This window comes from Mus musculus, chromosome 5 (assembly GCF_000001635.26).
Source record: "Mus musculus strain C57BL/6J chromosome 5, GRCm38.p6 C57BL/6J".
Classification (NCBI taxonomy): Eukaryota; Metazoa; Chordata; class Mammalia; order Rodentia; family Muridae; genus Mus; species Mus musculus.
In genome coordinates this window covers 121,457,409-121,476,842 of record NC_000071.6, presented here as the reverse complement: position 1 = coordinate 121,476,842, position 19,434 = coordinate 121,457,409, and the positions used below count along the sequence as shown (strand labels likewise).

The 19,434-nt window shown below is 46.2% G+C and overlaps 1 protein-coding gene and 1 pseudogene across 8 annotated transcripts in view; one reads left to right on the top strand and one right to left on the bottom strand.

Moving 5' to 3' along the window:
- Nucleotides 1–19,434, bottom strand: part of Tmem116 (transmembrane protein 116) — a 65,609-nt gene that overhangs the window by 41,346 nt on the left and 4,829 nt on the right. For 3 of the 8 annotated variants that reach the window (XR_001784756.1, XR_001784755.1, XM_017321173.2), the window contains exons 1-4: nucleotides 13,573–13,705; nucleotides 13,010–13,056; nucleotides 11,981–12,044; nucleotides 8,858–8,989 (exon numbers count right to left, since the gene is read on the bottom strand). Coding sequence is in view for 4 of the 8 variants with exons in the window: in XM_017321173.2 (XP_017176662.1) it covers nucleotides 8,858–8,989; nucleotides 11,981–12,044; nucleotides 13,010–13,056; nucleotides 13,573–13,620 (291 nt within the window). In the remaining 4 variants the exon portion in view is untranslated. Of the gene's footprint in view, nucleotides 1–8,857; nucleotides 8,990–11,980; nucleotides 12,045–13,009; nucleotides 13,057–13,572; nucleotides 13,706–19,434 lie in introns of those variants that run through there. The other 5 variants (NM_001161627.1, NM_001161626.1, XM_017321172.2 and 2 more) reach the window with 4 other exon arrangements.
- On the top strand, nucleotides 4,027–5,415 carry Gm15546 (annotated as a pseudogene).

Sequence of the window (19,434 nt, the reverse complement as noted above, 5' to 3'; positions counted from 1 at the left end):
CATTAGAGAGGCTATGGGATCCTGTCAAATAAACAAATCTTGATATTCTTCATAGCTTATTTATAAGATGAATGCACCTAAAATTAATTCTTAGTAAAACATATCAAGGTTCCCACAAAGAAGTCTCCAATTAAGTATATACTTACTCTCAACTTTTGTCAATTATGTCAATAATCTCATTATTTATCATATGCTTTCAATGTTGAAAAGGGTTTTGTACCACCTTTATATTTAAATAATTGGAGGATCCCCCTCACGTGCGCTTGCACCCACACACGTGTGCGCGCACACACACACACACACACACACACACACTCTCTCTCTCAAAGACCAAAACAAAACAATGATAAAATGATAATACTAATAGCCCCTCACCACAGAGGGCACAAAGTTCCTATGCTCACACATAAGCACTGGAGAAACCGGGAATGTTAACCACTCAACAGAGAAGTTTATCCCAGACTCTCTTCCTCCTTACACCTTTATCCTGAGTGTTGTTTCTTAGTCAATAAAACCCATCTTTATGTTACTGGTATGGCCTGGGTAACTTCTATGTTATCTGTATGGCCAAGGCCACTCCTGACTCTAGCCATTCTCTCTAGACCCTTATCTATCTTGAGCATTCTGAGTCAAAGAACTTATCTTTTAAACATGCTTTAAGCCTTGTTGCACACTCAGGGTTGAGTTAATTATTAGGAAACTTTTTTCCAGAATTGTGCCATGCTTAAATATGGCTAAAATAACCTGCCAAGGTCAGACTGTAGAAGTCTGGACCAACACTGGCTACTGAGTCTTGTTGAATCTGACTTCCTTCTTGACTCTCAAGGACCACACTCTATGGCCCCTCAGATTGCAGAGATCTGCACAGTACCATGTAAAATGTTAGGCTTACAGTTAGGAGAGGTAAGCCTGAGAGGTCAGACAGGCACTGAGAACATAGTAACCAGGTAAGATCCTGAAATCTAATGGGAGACTTCAAACACAGCATGCTCTCTATTGACAGACATGAAGAATGTAACAGACCATTAAGCATGTGAAGCAAACATCAAACTTGCAAGTGAACATTATTTCAGGTCCAAAAATCTAATAGTACACATTAACTGTGGGTATGCACTCTTCAATTGTGCCTGGCTTGGTCCTCACTGTCACCCTAAGAATGAATCATCATTCCTGCTAAGTGAGAGCATTATGACTTGGGTATTTTAGCTTGTTTAAAAAGTACATGTCTACCTGTCACTACCAAGGTTTCTTTTCTTTTCTTTTTTGAGACAGGGTTTCTCTGTGTAGCCCTGGCTGTCCTGGAACTCACTCTGTAGACCAGGCTGGCCTTAAACTCAGAGCTCCACCTGCCTCTGCTTCCTGAGTGCTGAGATTGAAGGTGTTTGCCACCACCTACCACCCAGCATTGCTGTCCTGTTTATTGCTGGATGGAATTTCAGTTCAGGACTATGCGGCTGAACATACTAAACTTTAACTGTAACTCACAAACATCACGCCATTTGTAGCCCAAACTGACATCTCTACACTAGCTTGCTAGCTCTTTCAGGAACTAGAAACCCATCACTTCAGAACACCCATCTGTGACGCTGTCATTGCCCCCTGCTCTTGTTTCAGCTGCTCCTGCCAAAGAGAAGCTGAGCAGAGCCCATCAGTGCTTGGGGTCTTGGGGAGGAGACACAGAATTTGTTCCTACCCCAGGCTTGACCAAGGGGACAATTTAAAACAAGCACATAGTCTAATGAGGACACCTCAGCAGCTCAGACCATGGAGTAGAGGAGATGCTACAGGAGGAGAAGAGGCCTCACTCAGACTTGACTGTGGCACCAGAAGACCTGTTCACTGACTGGCTGAGTTGACAAAAGAAATAACCCTTAGAAAACCCCAAATATCCTATCAATCAAAACCAGAATTATTCCTGACAGCTGGGTTCTCTGAGCACTCGGCTTCCTAGTAAGATCCCGTACGGAGGACTGGGTCTGAGTCAGTGTTGACTTCCTGTGTTCCAGCTCGGTGAAGTGGACCCAGGCACTCAAGCTGGACCAAGCCTGTCTTCACAGCCCCGGGCTCCCTGAACAACTCCCATTATCTCAGTCAGGTTTGGGCACAGCGGTCACATGATCGAGCTACACAAACAAATGGTGAACCAACCTAATTTCTACCCTATGTCCATCTATTCATCTGGCACAGAAGGAAAACAATCAAGGCAGAGCCTGATGATTCCTGAAGCTTAAGCTGCTTAGCCCAAGAGCGCCATTCACAGACTGGTAATGGAGCTGCTCTAGGAGAAGACAGAAAGCATCCACAGCTGGGCAGTGGCGGCACAGGCCTTTAATCCCAGCACTTGGGAGGCAAAGGCAGAGAGGCAAGCGGATTTCTGAGTTTGAGGCCAGTCTGGTCTAGAGTGAGTTCCAAGACAGCCAGGACTACACAGAGAAACCCTGTCTCAGAAAAACCAAAAAACAAACAAACAAAGAAACAAACAAAAACGATCATTTAAAAAGCAAGTATTCACAATAATGACAGGATGATGATGATGATAATGCTAAATTTACTATTTACTTATATCCGAATACTTGAATTTCTACTCTGGCAACCTCAAACCTGAACATTAAACTATGACCCAACCACTATTTTAAAAGGGTGGCCGGGAATGGTGGCGCACGCCTTTAATCCCAGCACTTGGGAGGCAGAGGCAGGCGATTTTGAGTTCGAGGCCAGTCTGGTCTACAGAGTGAGTTCCAGGACAGCCAGGGCTACATAGAAAAACCCTGTCTCAGAAAAACCAAAGGAAAAAAAAAGGGTGAAAGTATGAGCTAATAAAAGGAAATTCACTGTGTGTGTGGTGGGGGGGGTGGGGGAGCACCTTTAATCCCAACACTTGAGAGGCAGAGGCAAGTAGATCTCTGTGAGGCCAGCCTAGGCTACAAACTGAGTTCCAGGACAGCCAGGGCTACACAGAGAAAACCTGTCTCAAAGAAACAAAACAAACAAACAACAAGAAAAATGATACTTGACATGATAATGAGCAAGAGGCAGAGTGACAGGCGTAGCTATCTACTCAGAGTGAATTCAAGGCAGCGACCAGGCCCAGGCCGTGCAGAGGACGACATGGGAAGAAGCAGGTCTCCTCCCAGAGGGAGCTGAGGGGGTGGTACCGACAGCCAAACCTGGAAGCCTAGGACTTAGTACCCTGACTTCCAAAGCTGTAACGTGGCCAAAGCCAGGATGAAGACTAAGCTGAACTAGACAAGAACCAGTCCATTGGTGACCATAACCCCACTCCAAGGACCTGCTCCCCACAAAGTCGGCAGCAAGCTTGTGGGGTAACCTGGGCCCCTCTGCTCCCCGTCCTCCTGCACTGGACTTTTATGTGTTGTAGTAGCGGGAGGGGGCCCAAGTCAGAGCTCGACTTGCCAGCCAGGGAAGACATTGTGCTGGCCGCTTAGGCTGCGAGAGGCTCTGAGCTCATTTGTTTGGTTAAATTGGAACTTCCACACCCTCAGTGTGGTCCACTAGAGACACAGAAGCAGGGGACACTGTGGCTGCACAGCGCTGCCAATTTTCCTGTGGTGAGAAAATGGATGATGTGAGTGGCAGGCCCGTGGACAGGCTGAGTCTTAGAACTGTGGCAGTGTGGCAGTTCAGCCCATGTGTAAAACATTCATTCCCCTCTGCTGTGTCCCTCCAACAATGGCTCTGCCTCTCAAGAAATTTCACTCATGAAAAACTGGTACCTTTCTATTCCAGAATGTTGCTTTTGAAAATATTTTAGGGTAGCAGAAAGAGTTTAGGAGTCAAGGTATCAGACTCCCAGCACTGATGTATCATCTTGGCTGGGTCAATTAGCCTCTCTGGATTGTGTCCCCTCATCTACAAAGCAGAAGGAGACATGTGTAGGCTAACTCTGACTCTAAAATCCAGACCTGTCATAGCTGTGTTCATCATAAAACCCAGAGTGAGGCAGGCCCATGGCTAATCCTCAGCTCTATAAAGCCAGACAAGTATTGGGGACAGGCAGGGTGGTACATGGTAAGAGACTGGAGGGTGATTGATACCTTCAGACAACCCAAGCTCATAGGTATCATAGCCTTCATGAGAGGTGGGGTGGGGACAAACCTGAAGAAGCCGGTGCAGTGGGTTCAGAACCCATGAACCCACACAGAGCAGCACTATTAGGAGGCGTGGCCTTGTTGGAGGAAGTGTGTCACTTGGGGTGGGCCTTAAGGTTTCAACCTGCCAATCCAGATGTAGAACTCTCAGCTACCTCTCCAGCACCATATTTTCCTGTGTGCCACCATGCTCCCAGCCATTCTGATAATGCACTAAACCCCTGAACTGTAAGCCAGCCCCAGCTAAATGCTTTCCTTTATAAGAGTTGCTGTGGTCACTGTGTCTCTTCACAGCAATAGAAACCCTCACTAAGATATTAGCCACAGGAGGCTGGAGGAGTGGAGATGGCGGCAGAGGCGGCTGTGGAGGCGGCAGGGCAGGGAGCCCACGGGAACTGCTGGGGTTGTTCTGGTGGTCCCGGGGGAGATGGAGGGGGTAAAGGGGCAGCCACTTGACATGGCCCACACTACACGCAGCTGCAGTACATTGGCGAGGGAGGGCGTGTACGGCATGGTCAGCTCAACTTATGGCCATGTGAGCAAGACCAGAGTCGCTATCAAAAAAAAAGATCAGCCCCTTTGAGCATCAAACCTACTGTCAGCGCACGCTGAGGGAAACCCAGATCTTGCTGTGATTCTGCCATGAGAATGTCATAGGCACCTGAGACATCCTCAGAGCACCCACCCTGGAAACCATGAGAGACATTTACATTGTTCAGGACCTCATGGAGACAGACCTGTGCAAGCTGTTTAAGAGCCAGCCCCTGAGCAGTGACCACATCTGCTACTTCCTCTACCAGATCCTCTGGGGCCTCAAGTGCATACACTCAGCCAATGTGCTGCACCGGGACCTGAAGCCTGCCAATCTGCTTTTCAACACCACCTGCGACCTTAAGGTCTGTGAGTTTGGCCTGGCCCGGATTGTTGACCCTGAACATGACCACACTGGCTTTCTGACAGAGTATGTGGCCACATGCTGGTTCTGAGCCCCAGAGATCATGCTTAACTCCAAGGGCTACCCCAAATCCATTGACATCGGACTGTGGGCTGCATTCTAGCTGAGATGCTCTCAAGCCGGCCCATCTTCCCGGGCAAGCACTACCTGGACCAGCTCAATCACATTCTAGGTATCCTGGATTCCCCATCCCAGAAGGACCTTAATTGTATCATTAAACTTTGCTCAACTCTGACCCCGGAAGCCCAGGCTGGACCAAGGGTGTGCCTGACCACCTTCTCTCACTGCGCTGGGGTCTCCTGCTTTAAGCAGGCTTCTCCCACTCCAACCCCCTGCCCCATCTCCCCATAGCCTGAGTGATGAAGTGGCCCCAGAGCTGATCTCTGCTGCTGTGTCTTTATCTACCCTTGCTAGCCCCTGCTCTGGTAGACCGTTCTTGAATGGAGGGGCTGTGACTGCCCTAGGACCTGTGCTACGGAGGGGTGGAGGGCCCTGAGTAGGGACACGGGCTTAGCTCTGCCCTGCTCATCTTGTTGAAACCCCACCCCATTTTTCCTGACAGAACATTCCTAAATCTCAAGGGCTAGTTTCCCTGAGGAGCCCAGGCCTCACCCTCTCCCTCTCAAGCTGCCACATGTAACGCCCTTGCTGCTTCTGTGTGTGGGTGATTGGATGTGGAGGTGGGGATCGTGGCAAACCGGGGCCCCTCCCACCTCTCCGGGCCTGTATCTAATATATAAATATAGAGATATGTATATGGGAAAAATATATTAGCCACATTGACTCTACCCACTTTTCTGGGTCTACAATTGCTATGAAGTAGCTCTAGTTCAGTCACCTGGGGTGGCTGCTTCAGATGGAATCAGATGCTAGGAGTAATCAGGCATCCAGGAAGAAAGAGATGAATGGGGTGGCCCTCGGGGTATAGTGCTACTGCACAGCTGGAGCAGTGGTCCTTGTCACTGTGGCAGAGGCTGGGGAGGGTGTGGGAAGGAAGACAGCAGCCTGACCTCTGTGTCATCACTAGCTTGGCCTGGTTCTTACTGAATGCCACCTGCTCATGAGTGGCAGAGGGGGCAGAGTGAGAACTGTTTATATGACCAAGAGAGGCAGTTTCCCTCTCCTTTTCAGAAGCTGGTGTGCGCTTGGGATGTCTGATGAATGTGCTGATGTGTGGGTGTCAGGGTGAAAGGTATGTAGATATGACTGGCCCCGTGGGTCTCTGACTATCATGCATACAGTGTAGAGAGCAGGATCCCTGGTCTTCCTGGCCCCCAGCACCTTGACATCCATTTGTAATTGTATATAGTGTTGTGGGCTGTGCTCCGTCTCCTCATGCTGTCATCCCTAATCTAAAGTCCATGTGAGAAGGGGACAATGCTGAACATCATTGGATAGCTTCTCCAATGTCTCAGCCATGCAGAACATGGGTGCCACACTGAGTATGACACACGAGTGTGCTCACAGGAGAAATGGCCCCCACACACTCGTAGTTTTGAATGGTTGATTATTGGGAGTGGCAGTACTTGGCAGGGATTAGGAGGTGTGGTCTTGTTGGAGTAGGTGGGGTGTTCTTGGAGGAAGTGTGTCACTGGGGGCCAGCTTTGAGGTGTTAGAAGCTCCATCCAGGTCTAGTGGCTCATATTCTTTCCTACTGCCTGCTGATCCAGATGTACAAGTCTCAGGTCCTTCTCCAGCACTGCCATGTCTGCCTGCCACCTTATCCTGCCATGCTTATAATGAACTCAACCTCTGAACTGTAAGCCAGTCCCAGTTAACTGCTTTCTTCTGTGAGAGCTGCTGTGGTCACTGTGTCTCTTCACAGTGACAGAACAGTGACTGAGACAACGGGCAGGGATGGGAGGAGCAGGGAGAGGGAGAAAGGCTGGTGCCTGCTGGCCCCACACCTCCCAGCCATAATGTAAACAAGCCGTCCTCTAGCTCCCATTCCCGTGGCCACCATGCTCTGCAGAACTATACATATAAAACTGTGTTTACAAAAAGACATGCCTTATCCAACCCTGATGAGAAGGAAACTGAACCAGCACTGTAAGTATGAGAACTAGCCAGCCAATCCTCACACTCATGTGAAGAGCTGTTGTGCACTCTGGCAGAGAACAGACTGTAATGTTCTGACTCATGACCTGTTTCAAGACACACAGCAGCAGCTAGACTAGAACATGTACATAGGGACTCCTGGTTTCAATGCCAGTGTTGACTGAGCTTGAAGGCCATCAGTCATCTTAAATCAAAGGATCCAGGGGTTGTTAACCCTACTTAAATGACTCTGAGTTCGAGGCCAGACTGGTCTACATCAAGAGAGAGGAGGGGTAGAGTGTCCCAGGACAGCCAGGACTACATAGGGAAGCCTTGTCTCAAACAAACAAACAAACAAACAAACAAACAATATTTAAATGAAGGGCTGGAGAGACAGAGGACCAGCATTCAGGTCCTAAACCCTCAGTGTGGCTTACAACCATCTAACTCCAGCTCCAGGGATCAAACCCTTCTGGTTGTCTTGAGTACCAGGCATACAATGCACATGGTGCACATACATACAAATAGGCAAAAGAAAAGCCATATACATGAGATAAAAAAAAATTTTTTTAAAGAAAAAAGAGGCCACATAACCCAAAAGAGAGAGAGAAAAAGAGAGGGGAGAAGGGGGAGGGGAGAAGGTAGAGGAGAGAGGGGAAGAAAAACACCAAGGTATCCTCCTGAGCCAGCTTTGGTGGCGCATGCCTTTAGTTCCATCACTCGGGAGGCAGAGGCCGGCAGATCTCTAAGAGTTCAAGGCCAGCCTGGTCTACAGAGTGAGGTTTAACAGCCAGGGCTACACAGAGAAAGCCTGTCTTAAAACAACAAAACAAAACAACCCCAAAACATTAATCTGTTATTTTATAAAACATATATGAAGAAAAATTCTGAAAAGTATTGTAATATACAAATTTATATGACTATGTGTGGGCAGTTTTGTGTTGTATATCTTTCTGAATTTTCAAAAATTATATTAGAAATAATGTTTTGTTTTGCCCTTTTTGAACTTATTTTTTGAGAAAGGGTCCTCCTTCCTTCCTTTTTTTTTTTCCGAGACAGGGTTTCTCTGTGGAGCCCTGGCTGTCCTGGAACTCACTCTGTAGACCAGTCTGGCCTGGAACTCAGAGATCAGCCTACCACCTACCTCTGCTTCCTGGGTGCTAGGATTAAAGGCACGTGCCATCACCTCAGCAAGAAAGGGTTTTTCTGCGTAGCTCAAATGGGTCTGGAGCTTTAGATCCTCTCACATCTGTCTCCTGACTGCTCACAGCAGTAGCCATTTTTGAATTCTATTTATTTGTTCATTGTACCCATGAGCATACACATGCACACAGGTCCTGTGTGTGTGTGTGTGTGTGTGTGTGTGTGTGTGTGAGTAGACAACAGAAGTCCTGTCTTGGTGGCAGGTGCCTTTACCCACTGAGTCATCTCTCAGGCTTGGCAGTAGTTTTTCTTTCTTTCTTCCTTTTCTTTTCTTTTGATTATTTTATTTTTGATGTCAGGTTTGTTTTTTTGTTTTTTTTTTTTATGTAGCCCTGGCTGCCCTGGAACTCACAACATAGACTAGGCTGACCTTTAACTCACAGAGATCCTCCTGCCTCTGTCTCCTGAGTGCTGGGACATTGTGAGGCACAATGTCCACCTTCGCAGTTGTATCAAAGTGTGACAACAAACAATGAGTATGTGTGTCCATTGTCCGATCTGAACTGTGCTTCGATCTGAATGGTGAAGTGTTGGCCGAGCCCAGGGTGCTTACCTCCCCCACGGTCTGTAGGTTATAGCAGATGCTGTCCTTGTGGGCTGCTGCAGTTCCATAGAGAAGTGCCTTTACGAGCCAGCAAATTCCCAGGAGCAGGTCAGAGAAGCTCAGATACAAGAGTGGCTTTATCTGTCAAAAGCCACAAAATCTTAATTTAGTTCAGAGATGTACCTAGGAGAACAAATTATCTTTACATTTTATGCTTTGATTGTAAACTGGGTGTCACTCTGCTAGGGCTTCTGCCATTGCTTGACTCTGGAGAATGTAAAAAAGAAGACTCCAGATAGGAAGGCACCTGTGTCCTGGACTAAGAGGGCTCTCACCCGCAGGACACTCCTTCCTCAGTCACAGGGCTGAACATAGAGCAGATGAAAGCTTTATGGTCGAGCTGTAACCTAAGTGCTACAGGTCAGTGATGTCATGAGCTGTATGCTTACAGATGGAGTTGAGGGGGAGTGCCAGTATGATGTGTGTGTATCATATTGGCATCGGCACATACATATATACCATATTGGCATATATATACCATATTGGCATGTGTGTGTGTGTGTGTGTGTGTTGCCTTTGCCTTCTGACTACACTGATAAAGTATTTTTTCTTGTTTTTTATGTATCTGTGTGAGTATGGCATGTTTGCATGTGTGCTCATATTGGAGGAAGTGTGTTCCTGGGCATGGTGTGTGGATGCCTGAGAAGGACTCCTGCTCTTCCAGTCTCCACCTCACTTGTCAAGACAGGGTCCCTCACTGTCCACATTAGGCTGGTGGCCAGCAACGCTCACAATGCTCTTGTTTCCAGAAACCACAGTACTGTGGCACAGGCATGCACATGGCTAAGCCCCACCTTCTACCTAAGCACCAGGATCTGAACTCAGGGCCTCTGGCCTACACAGCATGCTACCTTGCTCACCGAACCATTCCTGAGCCCTCATCTGCTTTAGTGTCTCTGTGTCTTCCTGGTTCCAACAGTCTTTAATCACTCTATTTTATTACATGTTAGTTAGCTATTTTATTACTTGTTAGTTAGCTCTTTTTTGAGATAGGGTCTCACTCTATAGCCCTGGTTGGCCTGAAACTTGCTATGTAGACCACGCTGGCCTCCACCTGCCTTTGCCTCCTGAGTTCTGGGATTAAATATGTGTACCAGCTGGCATCTTTGCTGATTATTCTATATAACAAATATAAGATGTTTATGGAGACACACCAGAGATAATCTAAGAAATGGGTAGTGGTCATGAATGTAAGATATTGTACAATGGCAGTTCTCTCTAAGTGGACTATAACTTAGATGCACTTTCTTCTCTACAGATCTCCCTGGTGGAATGTATTAAGCAGGTATGTAGGTCGGTGTGGCAGGACAGGCTGGCGTCCCAGGACTCAGCAGACAGAGGCAGGAGAATCAAGAATTAGAAGCTAGCCAGATACAGCAAGACTACCTGGGATTCATAAAAAGACTGACAAAGAAATATTAGAGTTTAAAGCACTGACAACAATATGCCTACACTATAATAAATACTACATTTGTTTAACTCAGAGAGAATTGGTGTTCTGAAAAGCCTTGCTCTGCTGCCTGCTACATAACTTGGGCCTCAGTTTCCTCATATGTGTAATGGGCTAAATCAGAAACTCTCCACTTACAGATTGAACTACATTGTGGCTAATTCTGTGCCATTTTGCCTGACTACAGCAATAATTGTTCCCAGTCTTTTAAGGTCTTTATTGAGCTAGCAAGTTGTTGCCAGCACTTTGTGTATGTGTGTGTGTGTGTGTGTGTGTGTGTGTGTGTGTGTGTGTGTGTGTGTTACTTTGAGGTAGAGTCTCAACAGGAAGATTTTAACTTTAACATTTTGGTGTGATTATTTTTATCAAGGATTTATTTTCCGGAACTGTAATTGCTTAGGAGGACAGGACAACAAACAAGTGTATCTCAAGGAGCCAAGTCTTCAAAGGACTCTTGAATCACTCCAGTGATTCTCCCAAGGTCAAGACCAGAAAGCTCACCTAAGCCAGGCATGGTGGTGCACATCTTTAGTCCCAGCATTCTGGAGACAGAGGCAGGAGGATCTTAGTGAGTTTGAAGCCAGCCTGGTCTACAGACTGAATTCCAGGATAGCCAGGGCAATATAAGACCAGTGGCTCTGAACCACCCTTTAATACAGTTCCTCATGTTGTGGTGACCCCAACCATAAAATGATTTCATTGCTACTTCATAACTGTGATTTTGCTCGTGTTGTAAATAGTAATGTAAATGTCTGGTTTACAGATGTCTCTGATGACCCTGTGACAGGGTCCTGGATCCCCAGGGGGATCACACCCACAGTTTGAGAATTGATAATGTACAGATACCTTGTCTTTTTTTGTTTGTTTGTTTTTCAAGACAGGGTTTCTCTGTGTAGCCCTGGCTGTCCTGGAACTCACTCTGTAGACCAGGCTGGCCTCGAACTCAGAAATCCTCCTGCCTCTGCCTCCCGAGTGCCGGGATTAAAGGCGTGCGCCACCACGCCTGGCTGAGATACCTTGTCTTAAACCAAACCAACCAAACAAGAGAGAGACACAGTCAGAGAGAGAGAGAGAGAGAGAGAGAGACAGACAGACAGACAGACAGACAGACTGTGGGAGCACAAACTGCTCACCTGGCGGAGGGCCTCAGCACACTTAGCCCCAGTTCTGGCCTCAGACTTCAGACAACAGCTTCCTTACTCTTAACAATAAACAGTACTCAAGACCCACATTTATAGCTAATCTCAAGTAACTGGGCGGTAGCTGCAGTCCTGCCTGTGAACAGGGGAAAACAATCCCATCTATAATAATAAGGGCTTGATAAGTATGGCATAAAACTATTTCACTGTGCATTTACTTTGAAGGTTAAGTCACTAACAGGTCAAGCTCAACAGAAAGTGACGGCTCTGGGGGCTGGTGAGATGGCTCAGTGGGTAAGAGCACCCGACTGCTCTTCCAAAGGTCCGCGGAGTTCAAATCCCAGCAACCACATGGTGGCTCACAACCATCTGTAATGAGATCTGACTCTCTCTTCTGGAGTGTCTGAAGACAGCTACGGTGTACTTACATATAATAAATAAAAATAAATTAAAAAAAAAAAAAGAAAGAAAGTGACGGCTCACCTCTGCAGACTTCTGTGGGCTCTGGAACGCGATGTAGGTGAGGAGTGAACTGGAGCCTATAACACTGAGACACAGACCATGACCATTACATCACAATGATCAGACTCTGACTTTTACCATTTATTGACATAGCTGATATAAAATATGCCACACATGTGTTCTAGAGTGCTTTGCACATTTGCATGCCATCTTGTTTTGGGCAGTGCCCATATTCTCACTACCATTCCAATTTCTCTCAGGATGTAGCCTCTGGATAGCCTGGAACCCGCTGTGCAGACCAGGCTGGCCTCAAACTCAGTAATCCTCCTGCCTCAGTCCCCAAGTGCTGGGATTAGATGTGAGCCACCATGTTGTCTTTCAGCGTTTACCACACACAGTACTGAGGCAAATGCCTGATGCAGGCTGCCTGAGCCAGTCCTCACTTCAGATGACTGCTTTCCTCCTCTCCCCTCCCCTCCCTCCCTCTCTCCCCTCCCTCCCTCCCTCCCTCCGGTTCTTTTTCCTGGGTACAGATATGGTGAGCAGTCAGAAGAGGGAGGCTAAAAAAATAAATAAATAAAAATAAAAATAAATTTAAAAAAGGAGCGAAACAGAGAAGCCCTGTCTCGAAAAAAAAAAAAAAAAAAAAAGAGGGAGGCTGCTGCTGTCAGCCTCCATCACGCTCCACCTGAGTTTCTGAGCCATGCTCCCTCAGTGAACCTGAAGCTCTCAGATTCACAGACTGGCTAGCTCCCACCCTGTCTCTGCGTCCCAAAGCTGAGCTAAACAGGTTGGAAACAACACAACCAGCTTGCCATGTGGGTGCTGGGGATCTCAACCTGGGCTCTCATGGGCCAAAAACAAGCACTTTATCCACCAATACATCTCCCCAGGCCCCGAGGTGACTAGTCAGGAATGATCAACATGGGAAAGAACTTCTAACTAAAAAGTAGACTGCAATCGTCAGGAGCAGGACTATGGGGAAAGTTGAACAGCTCTCCAGGCTGGTCACGAGATCTGAACAGTCATATGAGACTTAAAAAAACATACCTCAGAGTAGCCACAGCAAACTGTATCCACTGTATTGCAGGAAAAAGCTAAAGGAGGGAGGAAGGGAGAGGGAGAGAGAGAGGGAGAGAGAAAGAGTGAGTGAGTGAGTGTCAGTCTCTTACATTTAATGTTCAACCTAATTTCCCTTTTGGTGTTTATTAACCATTTCTTCAGCACAGACCTTCAAGTAGTGGAGCCTAAACAGGCCTGTGGAGGAAGGCAGGGCCTGTGCTGCCCTCAACCCAAGTCCTTAAAAAACACTCAAACGGTAAGAGAAACAGGGTAGTGAGCAGAGCAGACTGAATGAGAAAGCCAAGTTGAGGAAACTCCAGGAACAAGCATAAACAGAGAGGAAAGGCTAGCTAGCGTCTGAGGACAGACAGGTGAGAACACCAAGTAGGGCTGACTGACTGACAGAAAGTTTACAAGACAGAAAAGAAGGGAAATGATGACGAGGGGGAGAGGTATTAGTAAGGAGAGAGCCACTGTGAGTAAAACACGCAGCAGAAAGGACGAAGGGAGCGGAAATGGGGTGGGGGTGGGGGGTCAGCTTTTGACCTTACAGGCTCCCATCTGCCTTCCAGGCGGCTGGTCTCCAGTGGGAAGGCCATAAAGACTTCAGTTCCTGCTACCCTCCAAGCCCAGGCCCTTCTCAGTCAGGCTCTGAACAGGTAGCTCCACCCCTACCTCAGCTGGGCTCCACCCCATCTAATCCTGCCCTGTACCTTAAGGGCAGGAGGCTGAAGGGCCAAGGACAAAGCCAAAAATAGAAGAAGCAGGTGACAGAAGAAACCAAATTGTACCAAAGAGCATACACTGGCTGGACCGAGGCCCCCAACATATATGGAGCAGAGGGCTGCCTTGTCCTGCACCAGTGGGAGAAGATACCTAATCCTGAAGACTTGAAGTTCCAGGCTGGGGGCATACCCAGGGGGGCCCCACCCTCTCAGAGGCATAGGGGAAACACTTTGTAGGGGGGGCCTGAAGGGGGGCAATTGTGATACAAATAAATAAATAAATAAATAAAGCAAGAGGCAGGAACAATAAAAGGCAGAGAGCATTTTCACAATTAAGAAAATAAAACTTTCAAAAGAGAAATGGAACAGGGAAAAAAGGAAGAGAAAGAAATGGGGTAAAACAGAGGTCTGCTAAAACTTGTCCCTGTTTGGGGACACAGTGATTAAGGACGATGGCACATTCAATTAAAAGTTCTAGTAGTAGTGAAAATTACTAAGAGGTCATTAAATGTTTGTTATATTCAACATTAACATTATTATATCACACAATATGTATATATATATGTATTATATATACATATTGTATAAATCAATGTGTTATGGGAGACACAAAGACAAAGTCTAGACAGAGCCTTCCAGGAGCTTATATCACAGTGGGCAGTGGTCTGAGTACCAAGAACACAGTCTGGATAGGGTGACAGTGTATAGACGAGCCTGTGCACAGCTGTGGAGGGAGCTGGCAGAGCCTGGGGAAGAGGAAGTCAAAAGCTCTCATTGCTTTAACCATCCTTTCACATGTTCTGCAACATCTCTCTTGTGTCTAAGTGCTGGGGACTGAGCCCAGAGCCTGGCAAATGTCACACATGCATGCTGAGCACTAAGCTATGTCCCAACTCTTGACTATTTAGCAATCACTTGCATGGTAGGAGTTCATATCAGAGAGAGAGAGCAGTCTAGAGTGGAAGGGCAGATGCTGGTTAGTGGGAGATTTTAGTAACGGTCTTAAAGGTAATCTAAGTACTGGGAGGCATCCTCATCACAGATCAGTAGCAAAGAGTCTTGGGAACATTTGGAGGTCCCTAATGATGTCTACCTCCTAAGGGTGTGGAGACTAATGACTGTCACCAAGTGATAAGAAAATGATAAGAAAATGCTCTTGGACAAAAGGCTTCTTTGTTCCTCAAGACAAATGTTAGATTGTTCAGAGAACAGTCTACCGACTGTCAGCCTCAGAGAACCTTTCCCTTTGGCACATTCCTAAAGTGTCTATGCTACTGCCCTGCACGTGAGTGTGAGTGTGTGTGTGTGTGTATGTGCATACATGTGTCTGTGTACATATATTTGTGTCTGTGTGCACCTGTCTGTGTATATGTGCAAGTGTGCATGTGGTATCCATGTGTGTGTGCCTGTACATGTATATACATGTGTCTGTGTGCATGTGCCTGTCTGTGTGCCTCTGCCTGTGTGTGCATGTGCCTGTCTGTGTGTATATGCCTGTGTATGGGCCTATATGTGCATGTACATGTCTGTGTGTATGTGCATATGTATGCATGTGCTTGTGTGTGCATGTGTGTGTGCATGGTCATAATATCTGTGTGTGCATGTGACATGTGCCTGTATGTACATGTGGCATGTGCCTGAATGCACATATACATGTCTGTGTGTGCATGTGCCTGTGTGTACACATGTGTCTGTGTACATATGCCTGTGTACATGTGCATGTATTTGCAAGCTGCCATGCCGGCACTGGTAACAAAACCAGGATCCTCTGGAAGAGCAGCAGTAAGTGCTCACAGCCTCTGAAACATCTCTCCAGCTCCTACTTTGGCAGCTTCCCAATGGGCTAACATAGTCCCATGTATAATCTCAGGTTAACTAGGTACATGACCAAAAAAAAAAAAACCCAAAACACAGGTCCTTCTAAAACCCTGAACATAATAGACAAAAAGTATAAATGACTTGGTTTTGTAAAAGGGCTGCCACCTGAGCTCAATCCCTGGACCTTGCAGGATGGAAGAGGAAAACCAGTGTCTTCCGACTTTCACACACACGCTGTGGCACATGCACACCACCACACACAAGCAAATATAAAGAAATGTAATCATCTTCAAATTAGAAATAACTCAATGTCTGCCAACTGGTAAACTGATAAATACAATGTAGGGAATCATACAACCGGCAAAAAAGTGCTGTTATATTCTATGAGATAAATTTGACACACGTGAAGAAAGAACCAGGTGCATACTCAGGAGTCACTCAGGAGAAATGTCTAAAACTGGCAAATCTCTAGAGACAGGAAGTGCATACCCATGCCTGCCTGGAACGAGATGGCTACTTTAGGAAGGAGGTGGAGTGTGTAGCCCTGGCTGTCCTGGAACTCACTTGGTAGACCAGGCTGGCTTTGAACTCAAGAGATCTGTCTGCATCTGTCTCCCCAGTGCTGGGATTAAAGTCCAGCACCAACACTGCCCCACTAGAGTGACTACTCATGGACACAAATGTTCTCTTTGGGTGTGGCAAAGGTTCTAGAACCAGGTAGTAATGGTGGCTGCTAAACTCGAGTATACTAGAAAACACTGACTGTGTACGGTGTGACATGGAAATATCTGGTTTCTTTGGAGACCAAGTTGTGTCATGAGATGTTTCTCTGGAAGCTGCTGGAGCCGATGCCTGAGAGGACATGTGATGTCTGCACACAGCCTAACAGACAGTGAACAGCACTGGTGTTCGTTGGGCTTCGCTGAGGTCGCTCTGGCATTGGTTCGCCTTGCTTTCTTCACTGATCTTCACTTGTCTGACTTCAAGGGGAGAGGTGCACACAGCCGAACTTCTCGTGATGTTGCTGAGGCTTCTTTCCACTTCCTCAGACTCACGCTGGTCAGTGGAGACGGACCCAGCTGCTGCTGCTGACTGGTTTGCTGTTTTGCTAGTGGACTGGACTGCTGACAATGAAGATTGGAATCACTCCAAAGAACTACTTCTAAACGGGCCGGCATCCCCTTGTCCTGTTAACCATCTTCCTCCCTACCTTTGTAGGTGAGCTAGAAGGCAGGTGGAAGCACTTAAGAATCTTTATTAAAGTAGGTCTTGAAAAATCTAAGCCTACATTTGTGCAAAGATAAATTGTATGGTGTATGGGTTATATAAAAAAAAGTGTGGAACAAAAGAAAAGAAATGTCATATTGCTGGAATTCATGGTATAATGAGTCCGACAGATGTTTGCCTTTCCCCTGGTTGGGGGCAGGGAACCTCAAACAAACATTAAAAGCACAAAACAAACACTGGAAGAGGGAATTAAAGATGAAGCTTACATGAAAACATCTAACTTCTCAAAAGAAATCCATTATTCCTGGGCTGAAAAATTACATTGTAAGAATGTTTATGGTGTCTTCAGGTTAACCCCACAAAACAATGGAAATTTTAAAATTTCATGAAAAAATGGAAATTTGACAGAAAACTGGTTAATAATGAAAACATTTTCTTAAATTGAAAAATATTTTTTATTGTTGGGGATTTTTTTTCTGAGATGTATATATGTATGTTTGTAGCCCAAACTGGTCTCAAACCCACTATCTTCCTGCCTCAGCCCCAAGTACTGGGACTACTGGTGTGTACTTCTAGGCCATGTTTTTTGAGGAGTGGGTAGAACTTGCAACTAGAAATCAAGGGACTTAACTCATCTGAAGCAGGATTTTAGAATGAACTGCCCAGAGAGTGTGTATCTGGACAGCCACTAAGCTGAAATGGGTGTATAAAAAAAAAATCATACCAGACTAATGTATTCTCTTGGAGTGAATAACTACATTAATTGTATCTAAAATTTGAACAGAGTAATTGGTAAGAAATTTCATGATATAAAAATAACAAATTTAAGCCAGGTGTGGTGACGCATGCCTTTAATCCCAGCACTTGGGAGGCAGAGGCAGGTTGATTTCTGAGTTCGAGGCCAGCCTGGTCTACAGAGTGAGTTCCAGGACAGCCAGGGCTACACAGAGAAACCCTGTCTCGAAAAACCAAACCAAACCAAACTAAACCAAACCAAAAAACCCAAAACAAACAAACAAACAAACAAACAAAAAAACAAAACCAAATTTGTGGCTGGAAAGATGGCTCAGCAGTTAAAACCACTAACTGTTCTTCTAGAGGTCCTGAGTTTCATTACCAGCAACCTTATGGTGGCTCACAACCATTCTGGTATAACTGAAGAGAGCAACAGTGTACTCATATAAATAACATAAATAAATTTTAAAAACAACAAATTTAGCTGTGCATGGTTGTACATGACTTTAATCCCACCCGGCACTCAGGAGGCAGATGCAGGCAGATCTCTGTAAGTTCCAGGCCAGTTTCCTGTAGGAACCTGCACATATTGCTGCCAGTAGTGAAAACTTGGCATAGTCTGTGCCCTTGATGTGTGCATGGTCAGGTCAGGTTCCTAGTCTGGCTACAGCTCAGTGTTCTCGAGATGTCAGCCTGGCTCCCAGCAAAACCCATATGGGCAGGATCTGCTTTGTGGTTCCTGTAGACTTTATTGGGTTATAGGAATCTTTTTTTTTCCAGTTTTTTTCAAGACAGGGTTTCTCTGTATAGTCCTGGTTGTCCTGGAACTCACTCTGTATGTAGGCCAGGCTGACCTCGAACTCAGAAATCTGCCTGCTTCTGTCTCCCAAGTGCTGGGATTAAAGGTGTGAGCCACCACTGCCCGGCGTAGGAATCTTTACAGCATGGGGATTCTAGGCATACCTGACCTATGGGCCAAACTATAAGGTGCCTATCTGCGTACATTTCTTGTGTGCTGGTTCTGAATTAGCATGAATGAGGCCTTAAGTGATTCTGTACCAGGACCCTTTCCATAGCCGTCATCCACACTTCAACAAATAGAATCCTTCAAAACACAAAAACAAACAAAACACACACACACACACACACACACACACACACACACACATATACAACTAAAGGAACCACAGCCACCAACCAAAAACCCAAACGCTATCAATAACTGCAAGTATTCCCATTTCAAACTCATTCATTTCGTGGACCCTCAAGGCAGTCCTGAGCACAAGTGTTAGCCTTGGCAATAGCTACTAGGGAAGTCAGTGGAGCAAACTCTGCGGATCTTAAATGCTGTGGCACTTGTCCCCTCTTGTAGGCTTTGTGCTGCTGCATCTGTTAGCATGCCCCTCCATTTACCTCCATCCAACAGCCAGTGTGTGTAAACACTTTCCACGTCAGATCACTCAAAGGAATCGCTAAAGCAATTGTTTTTGCAATGCAATTCATAGCAGAGGTGTCAATACCCTGCCTCCAACAAATCCACTTTCTACGTTTCTTCCAAAACCTAATTTTAACCAGGTGGTGCATGACTTTAATCCCAGAACTTGAGAGGCAGAGGCTGGTGGATCTGTGAGTTCAAACCCAGCTTGGGGGCTGGAGAAATGGCCAAGGCTACACAGAGAGGCTACAAAAAGCCTTGGCTGACCTGAAACTCACTCTGTAGACCAGGTTGGCCTTGAACTCAGATCCCCTGACTCTTCCTTGCAAGTGCTGGGATTAAAGTCTTAAAAAACTGAGCTACATCCCTAGACCCCCTCTTTTACCTTATTAATTTGTGTAGCTCATTTTCTCTCTCTCTTTTTTTTCTGAGACAGGGTTTCTTTGTATAGCCCAGGCTGTCCTGGAACTCAC